This window comes from Argentina silus (genome assembly GCF_951799395.1).
Source record: "Argentina silus genome assembly, chromosome: X".
Lineage (NCBI taxonomy): Eukaryota > Metazoa > Chordata > Actinopteri > Argentiniformes > Argentinidae > Argentina > Argentina silus.
This window is the reverse complement of record NC_139653.1, coordinates 33765920-33790345: the sequence shown is the minus strand read 5'-3', so window position 1 is coordinate 33790345 and position 24426 is coordinate 33765920. Positions and strand designations below refer to the sequence as shown.

General features: G+C 41.7%; 1 protein-coding gene across 1 annotated transcript in view; it reads left to right on the top strand.

Annotated features, from left to right (window-relative positions):
* The window catches only part of LOC310823454 (solute carrier family 12 member 9), a 47290-nt gene that overhangs the window by 6285 nt on the left and 16579 nt on the right, over positions 1-24426 (top strand). Inside the window, exons 7-9 of the mRNA XM_083696315.1 lie at positions 342-665; positions 1583-1690; positions 1893-2004. Coding sequence (XP_083552441.1) covers positions 342-665; positions 1583-1690; positions 1893-2004 — 544 coding nt within the window. The remainder of the gene's footprint in view (positions 1-341; positions 666-1582; positions 1691-1892; positions 2005-24426) is intronic.

Below are 24426 nucleotides of genomic sequence, written 5' to 3'. Positions count from 1 at the left end.
TCAATTGTCCAATTACTTTTGGTCCCTTGAAAAAGAGGGGGCTACATATAAAAGAGCTGTACTTACTAAACCCTTCCGCCAATTCGGATGTGAATACCCTCACATTAAAGCTGAGAGTCTGCACTTTAAGCCCATATTCATATATATAACTGTAACTTGAATATGTTTTGGTAAACAGCTAAAAGAACACAAATTGTGTCAGAGTCCAAATATATATGGACCTCCCTGTATTTTATCTCCACTACTCTTCATTCTTAAACCCTCCCCACCTTCATCCCCTTATGCTCTGACACTCTAACCCCCTCATCCACTCACCCGTGGCACTCGTCCTCCCTCCCCAGATGGTATGGTTAGCCCAGCGGTGTCCTATCAGGTGTTGCCAGCGGGCTACTGGTGGTCTCTGCTCTATGGTACAGGCGTCCTCCTCCTGTGCCTGCTGGTGTGCCTGATCGGTGTCCACATCTATGCCAAGGCCAGCTTCCTCATCTTCCTGGTGGTCATGCTAGTGCTGGGCACCATCTTCATCAGTTTCTTCGCTGTTGGCCCACGGACTATTTCCCTGCCCGCCCTCGGTCCACCCATCGCTAACAGCACGGGCCCAGGGCCACCCACCACTGGCAACTTTACAGGCTTCAAAGTGCAAACACTGCTGGGCAACCTGGAAGGTGTGTGTGTGTGTGTGTGTGTGTGTGTGTGTGTGTGTGTGTGTGTGTGTGTGTGTGTGTGTGTGTGTGTGTGTGTGTGTGTGTGTGATCAACATATGATTTCAGTCATATTTAGTTCATGGATGTTTTCTGATATATATACAGTACCAGTCAAAAGTTTGGACACCTTCTCATTCAATGGTTTTTCTTTATTTAAAAAAAAAATTATTTTCTACATTGTAGATTAATATTGAAGACATCAAAACTATGAAGGAACACATATGGAATTATGTAGTAAACAAAAAAGTGTTAAACAAACTCACACACTCTTGGCAAGGTGTGTCCAAACTTTTGACTGGTACTGTATGTGTGTGTGTGTGTGTGTGTGTGTGTGTGTGTGTGTGTGTGTGTGTGTGTGTGTGTGTGTGTGTGTGTGTGTGTGTGTGTGTGTGTGTGTGTGTGTGTGTGTGTGTGTGTGTGTGTGTGTATATATATATATATATATACACACACACACACACATACACACACACATTATAGGCTTACCTTCCTGATTTGCTGAATGTTTACTAGGGTAGCTGGCAGTGAAAAAAGGTAATAGATTAGTTGTAATTAGAGTGGGTCTCGTAAATATCCTCTGGCTCCTACTTCCATGTAGGGTACCAACCGTACTGAGGGATTTATATTCAGTCTGGAAATCAACCACATGATTACTCCACTAATTGCTATAACTCAGCCTCACAGACTGCCCCTAAAGACCCTGCTGTCAACAAAATGTCAAATACACACACATTTAGCGTGCAACTACAAAGCTTTCCCTTCCATGAGGAAAAATGTTCTTGAAAACATAGGCTTAGTATTGAAGCTATACATTTATAAAGGAATAATTAGAACATATGCTTTAGTGCTATTTTAATTATATGTTCCTCCTCCCCCAGCTGACTACACAGTGGATTACACCACAGGAAACATGATGACCTTTGCCACAGTGTTTGCTGTCATGTTTAACGGTTGCACCGGCATCATGGCTGGCTCCAACATGTCAGGTAAGAGAGGGTATGGTGATGGCATGGAGCCTTATCTGCTCTGTGCTCAAGAGATGTGGGGTAGTCAAAGAGTGAACTGGGAAGAGGTAGATTCTCCTGGAGTGTGTGTGTGTGTGTGTGTGTGTGTGTGTGTGTGTGTGTGTGTGTGTGTGTGTGTGTGTGTGTGTGTGTGTGCTTTACCCAATATTGTGCTGTGTTTTAGGCGACCTGAAGAGTCCCAGTTACTCTATCCCCCGAGGAACCATCACTGCTGTCATCTTCACCTTCATCATCTACAACCTGCTCAGTGTGCTGGTGGCCTGCTCCTGTGACCGGTAAGACAGACACACACACACACACACACACACAAATATGCTTGTCATACAAATACACATACTCAGGGGCACGCACACATTCACACTTGAAATTCTGTCTCTTCTGCCCTCTCACACATTCCTCCCCGTCTCTAACTCAGTGCCAGTGTGCAGTATTGATGTGGCACTAAAGCAAGTGTTGCCAAAGCGCTAAACTGACATAAAAGGCCCATAAAGGAGCATTGGAAATCAATACTGCCATCAATTATCCTCCTCCCTGTCCTCTCTTCTGCCACCCCCCCGCCCCCCCTCATATTTGTAAACTCTCCTCTCTCTCCATTTGTCTTCTAGTAATTACTTTTAGTTGATCTTTTAGTTTTAGTCTACTTTTTTTAGGTTTAGTTTACTCTGTTACGTTGAGGGTCTGCTGGTAGTATGTGTAGCAAGGCGCGCGTGTGCGTGTGTGTGTGTGTGTGTGTGTGTGTGTGTGTGTGTGTGTGTGTGTGTGTGTGTGAATGAATGAATATGTACATCTTAAATCACCACCATTCACTCCTCACATGACCTCATGAGAGTGCTACTTCCCTAGAGGCCCCCTTTCTCATGACGTATGTGTGTGGGGGGGGGGGAGGGGGGGGGGGGCAGTCTTAGATTATCAGATTAACAGACTATTCATTGATTGTCCCTATGGTTATCAGCACTGTTTCATAATAATTACAATGTACATTACAGATAACTCATGACAGTCAGTTTCTAGGCCTACTTGTGCATGTGTATCAGAATTTGTATAAATGTTGCGTGGAAATAGTCACTTGACATAAATTACAAAGAGGGCTGGGGAAAGAGGAAGATAAAGGAACACCAGATTCAGTGAAAGGCAGTGAGGGAGAAAGGGAAGAGAAAGAGGGTGACTCATAGATGAATAATCCAGTTGATCAGACATACCCAATCTTGAAATCCACTCTATTTTCTTTTTACATATGCTGGGTCATGAGGGAAAATGTATTCAGGACTGGACACACACACACACACACACACACACACACACACACACACACACACACACACACACACTCTCTCTCTCTCTCTTACACACATATACACTTATTTTATTATACATGTTTTATAGGACTATGTTTGGTTAGTGGAGCTGTTCTGTTGCCATTATCTTAACTCCTTGACTTAGTGTGGCTTGATTGGTGCTGCGCTGTGCATGACTGGGTGTCTGTCGGGTGCCTTTATTGGTTTAGGTAGTCAGGTGAATCGTGAACTGTCAGGTGAAAGGTGAAATGTCCTTTAGAGTAAGAGAATGTGCTTCATAGAAAGTCTGTATGCCATGAAATCATATCAAACTCATTATTTGATTGGATTTAATTTTCTAGACAGAGCATATTCCTCATTGACATTGACCTCATTCCATTTCCACAGCCACATAGGAAAGGCTGTATGTCTTGCTTGACATGAGGTCATAAATGCCAACACAATGTTGTTGTAACACTGTTGTAACATGCCTCAAGATAGGTCACAGGTAGGTAGTGTTAGGTTACACTCATTACACAAGATATACAATGGAATATTATTGAAAACATTTATTATCTGTTTCCTGGTTGTCACTTGTCAAATGTGTGTATGTTGCTCTATTAACAAGAAAAACTTTCGTTACTTTTGTGATATTAGTTTTTCCAAACAAACCTGTCACCACCATCACCGTTTACGTTGTTAAGCGAGGATGCAGACAAACTAAACGGATTAGCTGGATTAAGATATGAAGAATTGTATTAAAGCCATCCCTCAACGTCACGTCAGAGCATCAGGATAAATTCCTTGCCAACAGCAGGAAAAGCTCTGTCACCACAGAGACTCCCTGGTTGCCGTAGCAACAACAGCACCTTGGTGATGTAAGCAGTTGTCAGATCTATCATGGTTTGGGTCAGCAACTCTTACTGAGAAGGAAAAATTAAGCTTTTGAGTTTGATGTCCGTTTGTCAAAGTAGCATGTAAATGAGGGTAGTAGCACACAATATACAGAGGGTGGCAGTCACACCACCTCCCAACTAGAGGAGCTCTCCTATTGGTTGCAAAAATGTGTGCCATGATTTCTTGCTTGAGTTTTCTCACTGGAAAGGTAGAGGAAGTAACGTTTTAGCAAAGCCAATGATAAATAGCTACCCCTCTTAAATTTTTGTTCTGCATGCCAGGTGAAAGGCATTCTATCCAGTATATACTTAAAGTGAATGTCAGGGAGATTTAGAATGGCTGTTCAAATCCAGAATGTGTGTGTGTGTGTGTGTGTGTGTGTGTGTGTGTGTGTGTGTGTGTGTGTGTGTGTGTGTGTGTGTGTGTGGAAGGAAGAGCTCACTGTAAAAGATGATCTATATGTGAAGATGATATGATGAGAGAGATGAAGGTCCAGTGTCCAGCGATGAGAAGTCCATTAACCTTGTGTGACAGGTTAGCCAGTTGTGACAGATAGCCCATAGCCAACTCACCAGCCTCTTTCACAGACAAAGCCCTACCCAATCCCCCAATAATATACACTCAGTGTACTGGTGTGTGTGATTGTGTGTTTCTCTGGCAAGGAACTTCAGTGATCAGTGTGTGTGTATGTGTGTATTTTTCTCTGTCACACACATACACAAACTCTTTCTCATCCTGAATGACTGCAGTGTGTTTTTGTGTTTCTGTATGAGTGCATGTGTGCACGTTTGTTCTCTGGATGAGTGACTTTGGAGTGTATGTGTATTCAAGTCTCTGGTTGAGTGACTTTGAACTGTGTTTGTCCCCCCCCCCCAACCATTATTTTTTTTTCTCTCTCTTTCTCTCTCTCTGCACTCCTGTGTATTGTCCCTCAGTGACCTGTTGGCTAATCCTCGCCTGCTATAGAAGCTTATGTATTAATTACTAGCTGGATAATTATATTAATTTAAATCTGCCGTCCCCCTTTTCTTCTGCTATCTCTGACATGCAGCCTGGTGTATGCGTAAGCCTTGTGGTCCCTCAAGTGTCTCTCCTTCTTTTTCTCTTATTTTTTTTTCATTCTTTCCCCCCACATGGCTGTCATTCGTTCGTTTGGGCTCTCACGCTTGGTGCTGTTTGTTTCACACTCTCTTTTCCAGAGCGCTCCTTTTCCTCCTTCACTCTGCTCTTTCCTCCCTCAATTCTCCCTGTTTCATTCACACTCTTTCCTCTGAAGAGAGAAAAGTACACGCAATAGCGATAAGAAGCTGTTATTCCCTAACAAACTTCAGTTTGGACGTGATAAAGTGAACTCCAGATAATCGTGATAAGAAGCTATTTCTCCTTAACAAACTTCAGTTTGGGTGTGATAAAGTGAACTCCAGATAATCGTGATAAGAAGCTATTTCTCCTTAACAAACTTCAGTTTGGGTGTGATAAAGTGAACTCCAGATAATCGTGATAAGAAGCTATTTCTCCTTAACAAACTTCAGTTTGGACGTGATAAAGTGAACTCCAGATAATCGTGATAAGAAGCTATTTCTCCTTAACAAACTTCAGTTTGGGTGTGATAAAGTGAACTCCAGATAATCGTGATAAGAAGCTATTTCTCCTTAACAAACTTCAGTTTGGGTGTGATAAAGTGAACTCCAGATAATCGTGATAAGAAGCTATTTCTCCTTAACAAACTTCAGTTTGGGTGTGATAAAGTGAACTCCAGATAATCGTGATAAGAAGCTATTTCTCCTTAACAAACTTCAGTTTGGGTGTGATAAAGTGAACTCCAGATAATCGTGATAAGAAGCTATTTCTCCTTAACAAACTTCAGTTTGGACGTGATAAAGTGAACTCCAGATAATAAGAAATCACAAGGTGTTTACGGCAAAAAGTGCAAATACTTGATCTCGGATGACGCTTGATTTACAACACAACTAATTGATATGAAGTCTTTTCTAGGCTGAACCTGGTCATGAATATGTGTCATGCTATTTTTAGCAGTAAATTTAGTTCACAATATTAGATTGAGGCAATGTAGGAAGAATGAGGATCACGTATCAATACAAAATAAACAATTGAATTGTTACAGAGAAACATACAAACAAATGATAACACTGTTGTAAACTAATATGTTTTACCTAAAGTTTATAAGGCTATGTGTGCGACACACAGGAGTTGGTGCTCTGGGCCTAAACCCACTCCAAGCAAGTCTATCAAAACGCGTTCCATAGCCAAATAGATGAGGAGCTCAACTTTGTATTGATGGTGTTTGGTGGCTTGTGTTTTTTCCTCAACTCGGATTAACGGTGTGAAAACACAATCTGGTCTTCCAGACCATAGGCAATATTGAATTGTCGGATAGTTTATCAAATTGGCCTACATTAGCACATAATTGCAATGACAATGTTAGGCAAACATTTTTACACTTGATACACGTATCAGACCACTGATCTCAATAGGCTTGCATAATAGCCTAATGAACATAACATCCTGCAAGATTGAGCCGATAATGTTGAGAATTTGTGAAGCTTTTACATAAACTATGAATTTGTTGCCGAGAACATTAATTAGTGAAGTAGGCTAAAAATGTAACATCCTATTAGACTATAAGCCTACTTTTTAAATGAACATCATTTGATACAACACTGCTGTCAAAATTGCTGTCATAAACAGTAGCGCTCACACCTCAAATAATGTCAGTGACCTGATGTGAGATTTGTAATTTGCCAATCTTGCCGTTATGATTTGAAAATACTACACCACCAACTTTTACGAGCTGAAACTGCCAACACGCTTGCGTTTTACAATTCCGTTGCTTTGTGCCCAGCTGAAAATAGAGACCTTGGAGTGTGAGAGAGGAGCATTGATCACCATTCACAATAGGAGATCAAACAGCACTGTCATTGTATCAGCCACATGTAAACACATTAATGAAAGTAAATATAAATTAAGTCAAAATTTTGGTTCCCAGACAGACAAGCACATACTTAAACTGGACCATATGTCTCCAAAATACTCTACACCTCGTTGTTCCTCTCGCCTTCTTTCGTGTTCTATAGCTTTCTTTACTTTGTCTCTCTCCCTCTTCTCACTCATGCTAATTCTTTCTCTCTCTGTCTCCCTTCTCTATTTTTTGTTTGTATCTTTCTCTCACCCTCCACTCCCGTCACTCACCCTTTCTTTCCGCAATTCGGGGCGTTCCTGCATCTGCGTGCTCCCACATCTGCAAGTTGTGACACACATTTAATTCAGAACAGAATGTGGAAGAAGCTATAGTGCCTATAGAAAGTCATCATACCCTGTGAAATCTTTACCTTTTGTCACATTACACCCTGGAAATTAAAATAAATCAAATCTAACTTTTTTGAGCTGTATGTACACATTATATCCCTCATCAAAGTGAAAATTAAAAATTAAAAAATTCTGGACAATTATTAAAACTTAACTAGTGAAATACCTGGTTTGGTTAAATGATCAGCCCCTTAGAGTATACCATTATAAACTTGCTCAGGTGCAACCAATCAACTTCCAGATCAAACACCAGGCTAATTGCCCCCTACATCAATTGTAGTGGTTTTGATTAATTCAGAATGAAACCAGCTGTTTCTTGAGGATTCCACTACTAGAAGTGCATGGTTCTGCAAAGAATTCACCATAGTTGGAAAAGTACTTTCAAAAGGCCTCCGGGATAAAGTTGTACGAAGGCACAAGTTAGGTGAAGGCTACAAAAAGTTTTTGAAGGCTTTAGCTATCCCTCTGAGTACCGTTCAGAGCATCATTAAGAAGTGGAAGGCATATGGCACCACTAACACCTTGCCTAGATCAGGCCGTCCGTCCAAACTGGATGACCGAGCCAGGAGGACATTGATCAGAGAAGCTACCAAGAGGCCAAAGGCAACTTTGAAGGACTTACAAGTCTTTATGGCTGGGACTGGTCTGTGTGCATGTGACAACAATCTCACAAGCTTTACACAAAGCTGGCCTGTATGGCAGGGTAGCAAGAAAGAAGCCTTTTCTGAAAAAGTGCCACAGTCAGTCTCGTTTGTGCTATGCAAAAACACACCTGGAAGATTCTGTTGCCATGTGGAAAAAGGTTATATGGTCAGACGAGACTAAGATTGAACTTTTTGGACTGAACTCCAAGCGCTATGTTTGGCGAAAACCAAACACAGCACACCACCCAAAACACACCATACCTACTGTGAAGCATGGTGGTGGCAACATTATGTTGTGGGGATGTTTCTGGTAATTGGTCAGGATTGAAGGGAAAATGGATGCTGCCAAGTACACCCAAATTCTTGAGGACAACCTGCTTCCCTCTGCTAGACAGCTGAAGATGGGCAGGTCATTCACCTTCCAACACGACAACGATCCTAAACATACCGCCAAAAGAACAACGCAGTGGCTTAAGGATAGAAAGGTCAATGTCCTTGAGTGGCCAAGTCAGAGCCCTGACTTAAATCCGATAGAAAATCCGTGGATGGACTTGAAGAGAGCAGTCCATCGCCGCTCACCACGGAATTTGACTGAACTCGAACAATTCTGCAAGGAAGAATGGGCAAATATTCTCCAATCTAGGTGTGCAAAGCTAGTAGAGACATATCCAAACAGATTGATGGCTGTAATTGCAGCAAAAGGTGGCTCTACAAAGTATTAAATCAGGGGACTGATGACTTTTCCAACCCTGTTATTCTTGTTTTTCATTTTTTATAAACTTTCAGAACTGTAGCCTTTTTTTTCATTAGTTTGATGTTGTATGGCTAAATTTGTACATAAAGCTGAGGTTTTTTTTTAATGGGTTTTGATTTCAGGCTGTACGACAAATATAGTAACTATTTCAAAGGGGTATGATGACTTTCTATAGGCACTGTAAATACATTCACTTTATTAGGAACACCTGTACACCTTCTCTGGTGGAGGTGGTGTAATGGTGTGGGGAATGTTTTCTTGGCACACTTTGGGTCCAATAATGGGTCCATTAATCAGTCATCGCTTGAATGCCACAGCCTATTTGAGTGTTGTTGCTGACCATGTGCATCCCTTCATGGCCACAATTTACCCATCTTCTAATGGCTACTTCCAGCATGATAATGCACCATGTCACAAAGCAAAAGTCATCTCAAACTGGTTTCATGAACATGACAATGAGTTCAGTGTTCTTCAGCGGCCTTCCCAGTCACCAGATATGAATCCAATAGAACACCTTTGGGATGTGGTAGAATGGGAGATTCACAGCTTGAAAGTGCACCTGAAAAATCAGCAGGAATTGTGTGATGCAATCATGTCATCATGGACCAGAATCTCAAAGGAGGAATCAATGCCACGAAGAATTGAGGCTGTTTTGAGAGCAAAGGGGGGCCCTACCCAGTATTTAGTGTCGTACAAACAATGACCCAATTACAAGGACATAAACAAACCATACACTAGCGCCTACCAACCCTACTCCTCCCTCACCACTCATCCTCTCCTACAAGCACCTAGTCCCCGCCCACCCCTACATGATAAGGGACCCTCACATTCACTCTCCCTACATCCCCCTCACCACTCATCCTCCCTTACAATAGGTGAGAGTTTAAAAGGTTCTTAGTTGAGTGACGGTAGCGCGGCGGTACCACCACAGCAGTAGCGAGTTAACTTGACTTTTTCCACATGCTTTATTTGAGGTACAGTTGTGGTCAGAAGTTTACATACACTTGTAAAGAACATGTATGTCATGGCAGTCTTGAGTTTCCAATCATTTCTACAATTCTTATTTTTCTGTGATGGATTGATTGGAGCACATCTTTGTCACAAAAAATATTCATGAAGTTTGGTTCTTTTATGTATTTATCATGGGTCTTCTGAAAATGTGACAAAATCTGCTGGGTCAAAATATACATACAGCACCTTGAATTATAAAACTCAAGACTGCCATGACAAACATGTTCTTTACAGGTGTATGTAAACTTCTGACCACAACTGTATTTCACCTCGGCAAAACTCAGGGGGAAAAAAATCAGGGGGAATCATTGAGCAATTCCAATGGATAGGCTTACAATGTGTTATAGACGCCTTTCAGTGTTTACAAACATTGTTGCCTGTGGGCCGTAGTAAACAAAATGAACTATATTCTGACAGGAAACTGTCTGCTCCATAGGCTGAGGCGACCAGTCACACAAAGTAAATGGATATAACTAGTGGTAACCCATCCTACGGACGGTAAAAAATCATTGGATCTGCTTTAACTTTTGTCAATGTTGCCAAGCTATCTTATATGTTATATAGTAAGATTGTGGCATTATAACAAAGTGGGAAAGCAGACAGTGGCAGTAGTAATGAACAACCCTACAAACATGTTTCCTCCTGTCCCACCCATTCCATATCTCCAATAGGCAATAGGCTCTCGCATGTGGGCATAAAAAAGTATTATCGCAGTTTCCATCATAGGCCTAGTGCTTATTTACAGTACATAGAGTATAATCTGAAAGCAACCCAAGGGCAGTATTATTTGAAAGCAACCAATGTCTACTTTTGTGAACCGAAGGAGCTTGTGAGCTCAGAAAATTGGAGCATTAAAAAATATCACAATGTACGAAATAACTCCTCCATCTTAAAGTCTCGCATTGGAACTCAATTACGTGCAGTTGATAAAATCTAAACGTTCTAAACGGGATAATGACTCACTGATGTGTAGTTTCTAAAATGATCTCTCTTTTCACAGAGTTTGTTTCAAATGGGTAATGTGATCAACAAGTGGGTTGGGGAGAGGTGTGATCACGTCTCTAAGCGAATTTGTCATCAACTCTAGGCTATTGATGATAAATTCTGAGATATAGGTTTGGCTGAAATGTCACCACTGAGTGTATAGGGGGTAGGCTTTTTCAGAACAAGTCATTGTACAAATGAAATACATATAACTTTTCTAAAGTTTTTACAACTTACTGAAGATGCTGTCTGTTATGGAAAGAATAAAAACATATTGTATGCTTAATGCTGGAGGAGGGGGTGGGTCAGTAATGTATACAGATCTTATAACAATCTCTCTTTTTAAAGGTAGGGTCTGTAATGGGCAGCGAATTACAATATGGGGCCTGAGTGGGGGAAGGTGAGCAAATTTGTCATCAACTGTAGGCTTATGTCACTGCAATCTTCTGCTGTCCTATATAGCGTACTGTAGGCTATTTTTTTATCCAGTCTCAATCCCACTGAAACCCAAAATCCTTTCTCCTGTCTCACATGAACATTCCTAACTTAATTCTGTAATCCATAGGTTGTATTATTAAATGGGACTCATGCTTATTCATATTAAATTGCACTAAAACATTTCCCCCTGTTCCATCTGTCCCTCCTACTGTCACACTTTCATCAACTACCCAGACATCATCCTTTCTCCCTATCACCAGTCACTACTGCTTTTCATCTATCTGTCATCCTACTCTCTGACCATCTTTTATCCATCTCTCCATCCGTCCTACAATCTCAGTCAGTGCAATTTAACTTCCAACATATCAGTAGCTCTAGCTTCATATGATAACAAGCACTAGAAAACTGGCTGCATGATATTAGTATGGAGTGGGAGGTTATATGGTTGCTTCCAAAAGAGCCAGAAGACGATAGTGTACGTACCGGCATGATGGAAACCTCAGGGCATCAAACGCACTGGGCCAATAGAAGTATAAAGGGGCGTTTTTTTATTGATGCTGGAACGCCCACATGTAAGAACGCCCGAATTGTGGACCGCAATCACACCCTTCTCCCCCTCCTCGTTCCTTCTCCTCCTCCTTTGCCTGTTCTTTATTTATTCCCCTCCTTCTCTCATCTGTCCTTCACCCTCCACTCATTCTTTTTCTCCCGTCTTTCCCTCTCCTCCTTCCCTCAGCTCTGGCTCATATTGCTAGTCTCTTGTCCAGACTCCAGACATTGTTAGGCAACAAGTCCAGCATTCTCCATGTCCACCTCTCTCCCAGTTCCATCTGCCCTCCTCCTCCTTTCCTTCTTTCTCCATCTCACTCATCCCTCTGTTCCTTGTGCTATCACCCGACAGCAGAATGCCTATCCTTGGCTCTTTCACTCCCTCTCTCTGTCCAGCCTCTCTTTATTTGCTCGCTATCTGCACAACACAGAGGTGTCTCTCTCTCTCTCTCTCTCTCTCATCAGCATGCCCTATAACACCAGGCCCCTGGTCACTGCCAACACACACAGAGATGGAGGGAGAAGTAGAGAGAGAGAAGACAATGAGGAAGAGGGAAGGATTAGATGGCAGAGGTGAAGACATAAGAGACTCTGAATTAGTGTGAGAGTGTAGCACAAGGATAATTACACACTGTAGAACGTTGGAAGGGAGAGCACACGATGGAAGAAGTGTAGCTAGCAGAGATTGAGACAGAGATGGAGAGAGTGGAGCAGATATTGAGTGAAAGGAGTAGAGAGAGATGGAGAGAGTTTAGAGGAGATCTCTCCAGGGCTTGTTAGATATTGATTCCATTTAATAATCATCAGCTAGGGAGCGCTTGGTGGCGTAGCACACTAGTGCGCTTACCGCGTAATCGCAAGGTTCCTGGTTCGATTCCGACCCTCGACCTATCTTGCATGTCATCCCTCCTCTCTCTCCCATCCTTCCTGTCAATCTCTACTGTCTCTATCCCAATAAAGCAGAAATGCCCTAAAAACATATTTAAAAAATAAATAAATAATAATAATAATAATCATCAGCTACAGCCTAGTCCCCTGGAAGCACTTAACTTAAGCATCAGGGTTTGTGTGTCTCTCTCTCTTTCTCTGAGGGTGCGAGTGGGTTGGTGGGAGTTGATCAGATCTGCTAAATAGTCACGTGCAAGACCATTTAAGGCTTTATATGTTAAAAATAAGACCTTGAAGTCAGTACGCTGTTTTACTGGTAGACAATGCAATGTTAGGGTTATATTGGTATATTGTCGTTATCAAGTGAAAGAGAATTTCTTAGTTTTGCAATATTGCGTAGGTGGAAATAAGCTATTCTATTATGTTCTTAATGTGAGCATCCAATGAAAGGTCGGAGTCAATAATACCAAGATTTTTGTGTTTTTCAGGGAGACTAGACATCCCTCTAAATTGAGCGCCACTTCTGTGAAATTAGACCTCAGATTTCTTGGACCAATTACCAACAATTCAGTTCTCTCAGAGTTAAGGAGGAGGTACTTTTTGGCCATCCATAATTGAATGTCAGTCACACAGTCCCCCAGGACAGTCAGTGACATGCCAGGTTTCATTGCAATGTAAAGTTGCATAGCAGATGGATTAAATTGCCTAGGGGTGTACAGTATTACTCGATATATATGGATGACAACTACATGCTGTATCAGGCCACTTATTTCAATAGGCTTGGATTTGCAATAGCCTAATGAACATAACATCCTGCAAGATTGAGCCAATAATGTTGAGAATTTGTGAAGTAGGCTAGAAATGTGACAGCGTTTGTGCTAAGAGGTGGTTGTGGTGGGTCTTAAATGTCCCTGCTTGCGCTGCCTTAAACTGGGACATTGTCTCTGCTTGTTTTAAAGGACAAACCTAAAATAACACCAACCCTCCCACCTCAGCACAAGCAAGCTGATGTGAGACTGGTAATTTGCCAATCTTGGCATTATGATTTGAAGATAATACAGCGCTAACTTTTACAAGCTGAAACTGCCAACATGCTTGTGTTTTACAATACTTTTGCTTTGCGGCCCGAAAATAGAGCCCTTGGAATGTGAGAGAGGAGCGTTCATCACCATTCACAATAGGAGATCAGACAGCACTGTCATTGTATCAGGCACATGTTAACACATGTAAATTAAGTCAAATGTTTGGTTCCAACGTTTGGTAGTATGATCGGCTGAAAAAAGAGCCAGAAGACGGTAGTGTACTTACCAGCATGATGGAAACCTCAGTGCATCAAATGCACTGTGCCAATAGAAGTATAAAGGGGTGTTTTTGCATTGATGGAGGAACGGCCACATGCAAGAATGCCCCAAATTGTGGGCCACAATCACACCATTCTCTTCCTCTCTCCTCATTCCTTCTCCTCTCACTCTCTCCTCATGCCTTCTCAAAAAAAAATCTCTCTCTACTTCAGTGATGAAACCATCTACAGACCCCTGTAAAACACACACACAATGCCAGCATAATCCATAGCTATCTGTAGTTAGGAGATATGGTACAGTATAGCTGGTTTGTCCTGGACATTGTTGATATTTTGCTTATTTAAAAAAAAAAATTGATATGGAGAGGGAGTAAGAAAAATAACAATTCATTAAATAATTTATGAATAGATTCATGTATGAATAAACAATTTAGGAAATTAACATGTTGATAAACAAACAAGGGAAACAACTGACGAGGGCTGGAATGAGGCTGAGATGCTGAGATCTCTTTCAGCTCTATTACTTGTTTGGCTGCACCCCCCTTCACTTAAAAAAGCTATTTTCTTCTGTCAGCTGCTTTATTTTATTCTGTTCTTTATTTCAATGGCAGAGCTCATTTCGGCCGGATGATCTGATCAATAATCTGCATTACTACCTCCCAGAGAGGGTTGGAGGGGACACAGAGGACACACACACACACACATACACACACACACACACACACATACACACACACACATACATTTCCCCTGGTCTCCCTCTTTGCATGGCTGTCACCTCCTTTATGATGGCTTTGTTTTTGAGAGCAGGTTTGAAAATGTCAACCTCGTTTAGATTTATTCTGCACCTGCCATACGTCAGAGAAATTAATAACCAGGCCATAAGACTGACCAAACCCATCACTCACCTACCTACACACACGCACACACGCATGCATGCATCAGTCTTGAATAGTCACTTTTAATGGTCCTTTTCACACAAATAACACACACTCAAAAGAGTGTAAACACACACGCTCATTTGAGTGTGGGTACCTGCTTGCACATATGACAATTGAAAGTTAATCTGTATTAAGAAAATGTCGGAGACTCTGATTAAAGCAATGGCTCATAAACTTTAAAGCACACTAAAGCACACTTTAGCAGCACACTGTTCATAACACACACATACCAAAACAAAGGCTCTATAGAGATTTGGTAAGTTTATTTGGGGGGTGTGTGTGTGTGTAGGGGGAGGGCACATGCTTTGTTTTGGTGTGTGTGTGTGTGTGTGTGAGGGGGGGCACACAGGATTGCCTCAAAGGTTCTGTGTGAAATAATTGTGTGTTCAGATCTTTGGATCGAGTGAACAATACATAATAGGATCATGATGATAAGTATTAAAACTGCTCAACCTGAAAGAAAACGTGACAAGAGTGTTAATTACAGAGGAGAGAAATAGAGAGTGAGAGAATGGACATGGGGGTGGGCAAGCTTAAAGGAGGAAGCGAGGGTGGGAGGGAGGGAGGGAGGGAGGGAGAGAGATTGAGACTGAGAGGTAAAAGAGGAGGGTTAGCAAGGGATATGGAGAGAAGATTGAAAGGGAAGGTGAAGGGATGGAGGAAGGAGTAGAGAAATGGAGGGAGTAGAGAGAGGGAGGTGGAGAAAAGGAAGCCGAGGAGCGACTTCTGTTCTAAAACTTTCGTGTTAGAACTGTTGACTATGCATTTGGAGATCAAAGTACCTCTGTGGATTTGTTTGAATTTGTGGCACTAACATTCTATGTGTTCATGAAGAATGATCCACAACTGCATGGCTTTATTTCAGTTTAATTTAACTAGAACATCTTGGTGGAAGTTGTTTTTTTCCAGTAGACTGCTAAGGCTTCTGCAAAATGTCCTTTTATGTTGACAGAATAAAGCTTGGTTCACAGGTTGCTATCATTAATTGTCACAACAGGCTGTGCGAACATTCAAGGCTGCCCTCCAGCTCATAGAAACACATTGAAAAGTTATAGAAGTTATATTATTATTAGGGAGGATGTTGTTGTTTGGTACTTCAAACTGAATGTCGTCGCATTGGCCAGAGGTGGCATATTTCCAACAAATTACGCCCTGCCCCTTTAAAATAATGGTTTACAAATACAAGTCAAGAGGTGTTTGTGTGTGGATAGTAAATAATATTTGTGCATTGTGTTTTTTGTTTATGGATCATGGTAAACATTTGTGTGTTGTACTCTATATCTACCATGATAAAGGCACTAATCTATCTCCATAATTTAACCATGTTAAAAACAAACCAATTGTTCATATTGGTGGTCCTCTTTTAGTTAGCAATGGCACTAATGAGAACATAATTAATGGGACAGTGAAGCATTTGTACTTCTTTTGGCTCTACACTCCAATAGTTGCAATTACTATGTCAGTAGAGATTTTCAGATTTTATTTGATGGTATTTGTGTAGATATTGGTTTCACCATTCAGAACACTTTTTAGACAGTCCCCCTATTTTAGACCACCAAAAGCGATGGGACACTCATGTTTAGTATTTGGCTGACAATCCTTTGCCTCCAATAACTGCCTGAAGTCTGCGACCCATTGACCCCACCAAACACTGGGTATATTCTCTGGTGATGCTCTGCCTGTACTGCAGCCATCTTCAGTTGTTGTTTGTTTTGAGGACGTTTTGCCTTAAGTCTCCTCTTTAGCAAATGAAATGTATACTCACTGAACACTTTATTAGGAACACTATACTAATACTGGGTATGCTCTCAAAACAGCCTCAATTCTTTGTGGTATTGATTCCACAAGATGTTGGAAACATTCCTTTGAGATTCTAGTCCATGATGACATGATTGCATCATGCAATTCCTGCTGATTTGGTGCACTTTCAAGGTGTGAATCTCCCGTTCTACCACATCCCAAAGGTGTTCTATTGGATTCAGATCCGGTGACTGGGAAGGCCACTGAAGAACACTGAACTCATTGTCATGTTCATGAAACCAGTTTGAGACGACTTTTGCTTTGTGATATGGTGCATTATCATGCTGGAAGTAGCCACCCAAAGTGTGCCAAGAAAACATTCCCCACACCATTACACCACCTCCACCATGAGAAGGTGTACAGGTGTTCCTAATAAAGTGTATGTAGAGTGTATGTTCAATATGATTTGAATCTGTAGATTGACATAGACAGTCAACAATTTTCCACTCAAAGCTTCAATACTATTTATGCTACTTACAATGTAACTATTACCTTTTTCTCGCGATTGACACTGGATCAAACTAATGCGCGCTATAGGCCTATGCTTGTTTTATCAAATAAACATGAAATCATTAGGCTACAGGACTCAATTTATAGGTAGGCTTCTGTAGAAAAATAGGCTATTTACTGGGAAACGTGTCATTTGGGCAATGAACTTTTAGTCATCACAGATTTTTATTTTATTTTATTAATAACAAGACTTGATAGAATGAGGGACACTGTCATGAGCGGACATCATGAGTTGAGATCAAAAATCTTGTCAATCATGGCTAGGGATGGAAGATATTATAGAAGGCCTATTTGGCTATTTAAAATTCTGTGATATTTGGACCATGTTTTCTGTGGGATGCTGATTTACTTCGATAATGATATAAAGTGGATCATCACTGTGCACATCATGGCTGAAGGTAAGGCTTTCTATAAGTATAATGCAACTTTTACCATTCTCTCACATTCAATATGAAACAAACATAATAGTGATATTTCATTTCTCAAATCATTGAGTCAACTTCGAATGCAGTACTCTAGTTTCTCACATTACCTAACTTTATGATTAGGCTACATCGAGAATATAATCTGATGTAGTAGGCTAGATGGGATTGACAATAAAATTGATGATGAAATAACATTAAATGTCGTGGCCATACTGAAACTAATCACTTGGTATATTTTCAACAGCTAGGCAGATTAGGAGCTCATAAATAATAATACAAAATGATTTGCACAGAATCTGAATAAATTAGACTTCGGATGTCCAGTACAGCAATGACTAAACGTCAGAACAAAATAAATATGATCAAAATGACGATGTAGGCTACCCATTAAGGTTATATATATATATATATCAAGAGAAACAATCACATCCTTCACCAAAGAGGTCCTCAACCGACACCCTAAATTGCCAGAGCAGCACCAGAAGAAGAAGTATTTTTTGTAGATTGTTCCAGCAGAGAGGTGCACCATAACTAAAAGCGGATTTACCCAATTTGGTGGAGACCCGAGGAACCTCTAGGTCGGAGGGGTCATCACCTTTATGGAGAGGGAGCACATGGGCTGCCTTCCATACCTTGGGGATAGCACCTGAGATAACAGTCAGATTAAAAATATGTCAATGACGCAATCAGGGAAAGCTGAAATATGCTTGGATCAAGCAGATCAACCCCAATAGATTTTTTACGGCAATTTTAAACAGGACATCTAGTACATCACAAGTAGAAAATTGTTGAAATAAAAACAAAGATTCGCTAGTAGTTGATTGATCTCCCAAAATGTATCCTTCAAATGTGGCTGTCAAAGAGAAATTGTAACAAAGATATGCACTGATGGCAGAATTTTTACATTTGAACAATAAACTTAATTCATTTTAACATTATTATCAGCATAATTAACAACCACAAATGAAAGTGTAAAATAAATTGGATACATTTGAATAAGGAAAACTATGCTGGACATGGGGGTATCTAATCTATACATTAGAACAAAGAAGAAGGTATATGAACAATGTCACACAAACATATATAAAATAGAACAAAGAACAAGAACAAATAACATGGTATTTGAACAATGTCACAAACAAATAGAAAATATGCATGTTCTATTAGAACAAAGAATAAGATGGTGTTAATGATGGCCTAGCCTATAGCATTTTACACACGTCAGTTTATTCAGGTCGTTAGTCCTCAATACTGCCAATCCAACAGTGGCAGGTTGTAGTGCAGGAAGCACAGCTTCTCTGCATTTTCTCACTTGAGAGCTCTGTCCTCATAAATGTTCCCAACAGTGCTGAAAACCCTCTCACTTGAGATAGAGGAGGGTGGGAGTTATCCTGTATAACCTGTAGAGATGGAGCCAAAACAGCGGCCGCTTTAAGGGGCTATCACTCAAGGATTGCCTTTCTTCCTGTCATTCACAGGCTCTTTTAGGAAACACTCCAGCTCTTAATTTATCCCCTCAGGTACCTCTGGATGAGTCTATGAAGTCAGCCTGTTATCAGAGAGACTGTCTAGGAGACTGTGGGACTGTTCCTCCACTCTAGGTCTTTTAGGGTCCCCCTCCTCAGTGTTGGTTGCTGATGGTGTTCTGTCTGGTGGTATGGTCGACGCCTGCGTAACCTTCTCTGCTTCTTCCCTAAGCCAGGTTTTGACTTGGTTTACACTCATTTGACAGGGGGCACTCTTTGTAGTGTGAGTTGAGTATGCAGGCCCCCACCAACTTGTTTGTCTCCTTCATCTTGGAAAACCTTTTCTCCAGGCTCTCCAGCATCGTCTTTCTTAAGCTCTGGATTCCTCTACTGGTTGGTCCTTGTTACTCCAGCAGATGCTTCAGCACAGCCACATGGGGTATAATACATGAGCCAGATGAGTCCGCTTTGGTAATTTCTAGTGTAATCTCCTTGAGTGGGATCAAGGTGTCCACCAGGTTTGATGCTACATGCCACTCTTCTGCGCTTGGACATGTAAAATACCTGTGGTCACTTGAATGTACAGTGTGCTACAGCATTCTCTGGAGAATGTGCAGGGATGGGTTGTACCTGGTTGACACTAAGGGTTTAACAGAATAGTCTCCTAACATAACCACTAGTTGGCACTCTGGGCAGTTGTCGACTAGTTATGGAGTATGTGATTTTACTTATACTGGTATGATCCACGCTGTGATATGGTTGTTATGGTACTCTTGTCGTAACAGGCTTGGCGCCACTTTGTAACACAATTGTAAACCACCATTGTAAACCATAGCCTAATTCTTCATTGATGACTTGGTTTTGAAACTGTGAGGCACCTTGACGTTTCCCGGGGACTGTGGAGAACACTAAAGGTGACACAGTCCAGGGGAGATTGATGGGTGAGGTCGCTGGTGGAATTTTATGCACAGGACAAAGTGGCCTGGGAGAGTTTCAAAGGACACGCCATAGCAGCATAGGTTTGATGACAAAGCTCAGTTTGTATATTGTACCTAATTATTGACATAGCCTAACATAGGCTCGCGAGAAATGGCCAGATCTTGAAATAGGGGTTAACTCAGAACTGTTCTCCATCAGTCATTATGCACTGCCTGCCCACTAAATGACTCTATAATGGAATATCGAAGAACGTTTTATGCTTTCCTCTAAAATTTAGTGGTTGTGTTGTCTAAGCTAATAGGCACTGAAGCTTGTGGTTATCAGTTGCATATTTGTTATATAGCCTCTCCATATTTACTGATATTGTCATATCATTTGTCAAAAATGTGTGCCCCCCAGTGAAAATTCAATGCCACCCTGTTGAGTATGTTCTGGCGCAGGCCCTGATTCTGCAATGTGTCACTTAATTATGTAATAAATTGGGTAAATGCGTTATTATAGCGTGTCAATCTCACTAACATTCTCTGCTGTTTCATCTTGTGCCTATTCTTTACTATTTTGTCGTGCATATTCTCTGCCGTCTTTTTTATGAAGACATTACTGTGGCATGTAGGCTATAATGTTGCAAGTGCTGAATTCCATGATATTTTTCCATGATATAATGTGTGCTAGGCCTACATTGTTTGTTCATAGTCCTGTGGTTGTCTGCCAGTATTACATTGAAGTACATCTGATGTTCACTGTTTCCCAGAATACCTCTGTCTATGTGCTTTTTACACAATAAGGTAAACAACGATTAGTCCACTAGTGAACCACTTTTGTTTTTTTTACAAACCCGATGACTAGTAAAAATCAGTAGTCATGAAACCCTTAGTTGGCACAATCATTGAGAGTTGTTGCTGTGCAACAACGGAATGGTTGAAGTGGGTGGCACATCTCCTGAGTTTTGCCAGTATGTCCTCCACTTCTCTCAGATAGGTGAGGCCATCATTAATGATAAGCTGCAGAATGTGTGCATTGCAGCCCAAGTCAGGCATCTCCACCAGTCTCATCCCTTTTACCATGTTGGCGCCACTGTCTCTTAGCACTAGCAACACACGTGTAGTCTCAATATCCAACTCTTGAAGCATTTTCAGGAACATCTGCCCAAACATCTGTACTCTCCTGTGTGGGACTCTGGCATGGCCTTTACATTCAGGACGACTTGGACTGTCTTCTAAATCTTGTCATAGAAATGAGCAGTAAAGCTCATCAGTGCTTCAGTTGACCCTGACCAACAATCAGTTGTGATTGACCGGAACCTTTTGCCGGATGGAAGTCTATGGAAGAGGTGGTGACCAGGACGGGAAGGATCAGCTATGATCTTTCCTGCTCTCTTACTGGTCCTGGAGTGGAACTGGTCCAGGAGAGATGGCAGGTTGCAGCCGATGACCTTCTTGGCTGACCAGATGGTGATCGATGAGCTGAGGATGGAGTCAATGATGGCCGTGTAGAACTCAACCATCACTTTCTGCGGCATGTTGAAGTTCTTCAGCTGCCGCAGGAAGAACATCCTCTGCTGGGCCTTCTTGATGGTGGAGGTGATGTTCTCCGCCCACCTGAGGTCCTGTGAAATTATTGTCCCCTGGAATCTGAATGACTCCACAGTATGTTAACTGGGAGGTCACACATGATGAGGGTGGCGGTTGGGGCTGGGCTTCTCCTGAAGTCTACTACCATCTCTACAGTTTTTAGGGCATTCAGCTCCAAGTTATGCATGCTCAGCTCAGATGCTGCTTACACTGTTCATACTGCATTCTATTTATTCTGCTTATAATGCTACTGCTAATTCATATACTGCTTACACTGCACTACTTATACTATACTGTGCATATACTGCACTACCTGTATATACTGTTCACAGCACTTTTCTGCTTTTTTGCACTTCTGGTTAGACACTAACTGCATTTCGTTGTCTCTGTACTCTTGTACTCTGCACAATGACAATAAAGTTGAATCTAATCTAATCTAATCTAAGTCTTCCCACCAGGAAGCCAGGTGGGTGAGCACGAGGCGCTCAAAGGTCTTCATTACCAGAGGTCAGGGCGACTGGTCTGTAGTCATTAAGGCCTGTGATCCTCTGCTTTTTGGCAACTGGGATGATGGTGGATGTTTAGAAGCAGGCAGGTACCATTCATTCAACCAGTGAGGTGTTAAAGATGTCCGTAAACACTGGAGACAGCTGGTCTGCACAGTGCTTCAGTGTGGAGGGGGAGACAGCGTTTGGTCCAGCTGCCTTGCGGAGGTTATGACTCTTTAACAGTTTGTTGACGTCTCTCTCCTGGATGGAGAGAGGTGTGATGGGGGGGAGGGGGCTGTCTGGGTCCATTGTGTAGGGGGGGTAGTGTATCTGTCCAGGCTGGTAAGAAGAGGTGTGATAGCTGTGGAGGGGGGTTGGTTGTGTGGGTCAGAGTTAGGACTGTTCCATTGTCTGTCAAATCTACAATAGAACTCATTCAGGTCGTTTGCAAGTCTGAGGTCATCCATAGAGTGGGGGGATTTGGTTTTGCAGTCTGTGCAAGTCTTGCCTTTCCAGACTGACGTGGAGTCGTTCCAGCACCTTGAGTACTGTTGTCTGGCCTCCTTAATCTCCTTGCCAAACGTGTACTTTGCTTGTCTCCACTCCTGAAAGCCCTCTCCTTCTCCAAACAAAGCTGTTTGAGTTTGTGAACTAGGGCTTGTCATTGTTGTAACTCACCCTGGTGTGTGTTGGAATACATCTGTCCTCACAGAAGCTGATGTATGACATCACAGACTCTGTGTATTCATCAAGGCTGTTGGAAGCAGTCTTAAAAATGTCCCAGTCTGTGGTGTCTAGGCAGTCATGCAGCTCCTCCACTGCTTCTCTGCTGCTCCAATTCTTAGATCTCCGCACAGCAGGTTTAGAAAGTTTTAGTTTCTGCCTGTATGCCGGGATCAGATGAATAAGAGCGTGGTCAGATAGCCCCAGAGCCGCGTGGGGAACTGTGTGATAAGCTCTGCTGATGGTGCTGTAACAGTGATCCAAAATCTTCTCCTCCCTGGTCGGCATTTGATTAACTGTTTATATTTAGGGAGTTTGTGAGTTAAGTTGCCCTTGTTAAAGTCCCCAAGGACAATAACTGGGGAATACGTGTTCTCTCTCCTTCTCTCCACTCCTAATATTTGGTCGGCGAGTTGACGTTGAGCCACTTTCACATCAGCTTGTGGACGGATGTAAACGCCAGCCAATATAAAATAAGTGAATTCACGTGTAGAGTAAAACGGTCTGCAGGTGATGAAAAATTATTCCAGGTCAGGAGAACAAGTTTGCAAAGTCACTTTCACGTTGTTTCACTTTCAGGTCGCACCAGCGTTGATTTATATAGAAACAGATCCCTCCACCTTTTTTCATGTTTTGTGTGAAAGTATCGGTTCGCGATCCGCACGTAACAGCCGGAAGTCGGGCAGCTGTACAGTGGAGTCCAGTGTAGATTCAATCAGCCACGATTCCGTGAAACATAAAACAGAAGAGAGAGAAAAATCTCTATTTGTCCTGATAAGAAGACGCAATTCGTCCATTTTGTTGCACAGTGAGTGGACATTTGAGAGGAGTATTCCCGGTAGAGGCGAGTGTAATCCTCTCTCCCTGAAGCGCACCAGAGCCCTGGTGCACTTACCTCTCCATCTCTGCCTCACTGCTTGGCCGAGGGCCAGAGCACCTTTAACCAGAATGTCCAGTAAATCCCCAAATGAGGCGAGAAAGTTGGGACATAAATCAAGATGGTGTTGAGTCCCTGATGTCAAATATCTCGTCCCTCGTGAAAATAATCCGAGTGGAATCACAATTAATGGAATTAAAGACTAAAAATTTATGTATATTGATTTGTGGTGCATTGTTTTACAATCTGTAACCAAACGAATTTCAATACCGATAACATATCTAGGAAAACATTTAATTATAACACATCCAATTCAGCTACTTATTTAACGTCTGAAATCATTATCAAATCACCCTTGACCTGAGATTGAGTAGATTTATTAGGCATTTATTATTATTATTATTTGTATTATTATTACTGTTTATCTTATAGCTGCAAGATAAAGATGACATGATTCAAACTTCAAACTTCAAACTTGTGTTTCTTGCCTCTGAAAAATGCCATCTTGAGCTATATTTTGCTGCTAATACAGGCAGAATGAGTGGAGATGCTCATTGATTAGCTACCAGTCTTACTATATCGGCATATAATATCGGTGCTATAGTTCACAAGCAAGTCCACACCCCTTGAATCTTTTTGCTGTAGGCTCCATCTGAATTGCACGCAATGACCCTTCTCATCCGCCCATGCTATTGTTTACAAACCGATGTGCATGCACAACATGAAATTAAAACATAAAGTTTTTGATGCCAGCATTTCGCAGGTGAGCAGTGCATTCAATTGCTTTTTTTTCTTGCTTTTTTTTTAATATAAATCTGTTTAAAATTTCTGCCTCCATTGGAAGCACTCGTCTCTTTTCATCGGTAGAATCTGCGTGTTGCTGGTTAGATT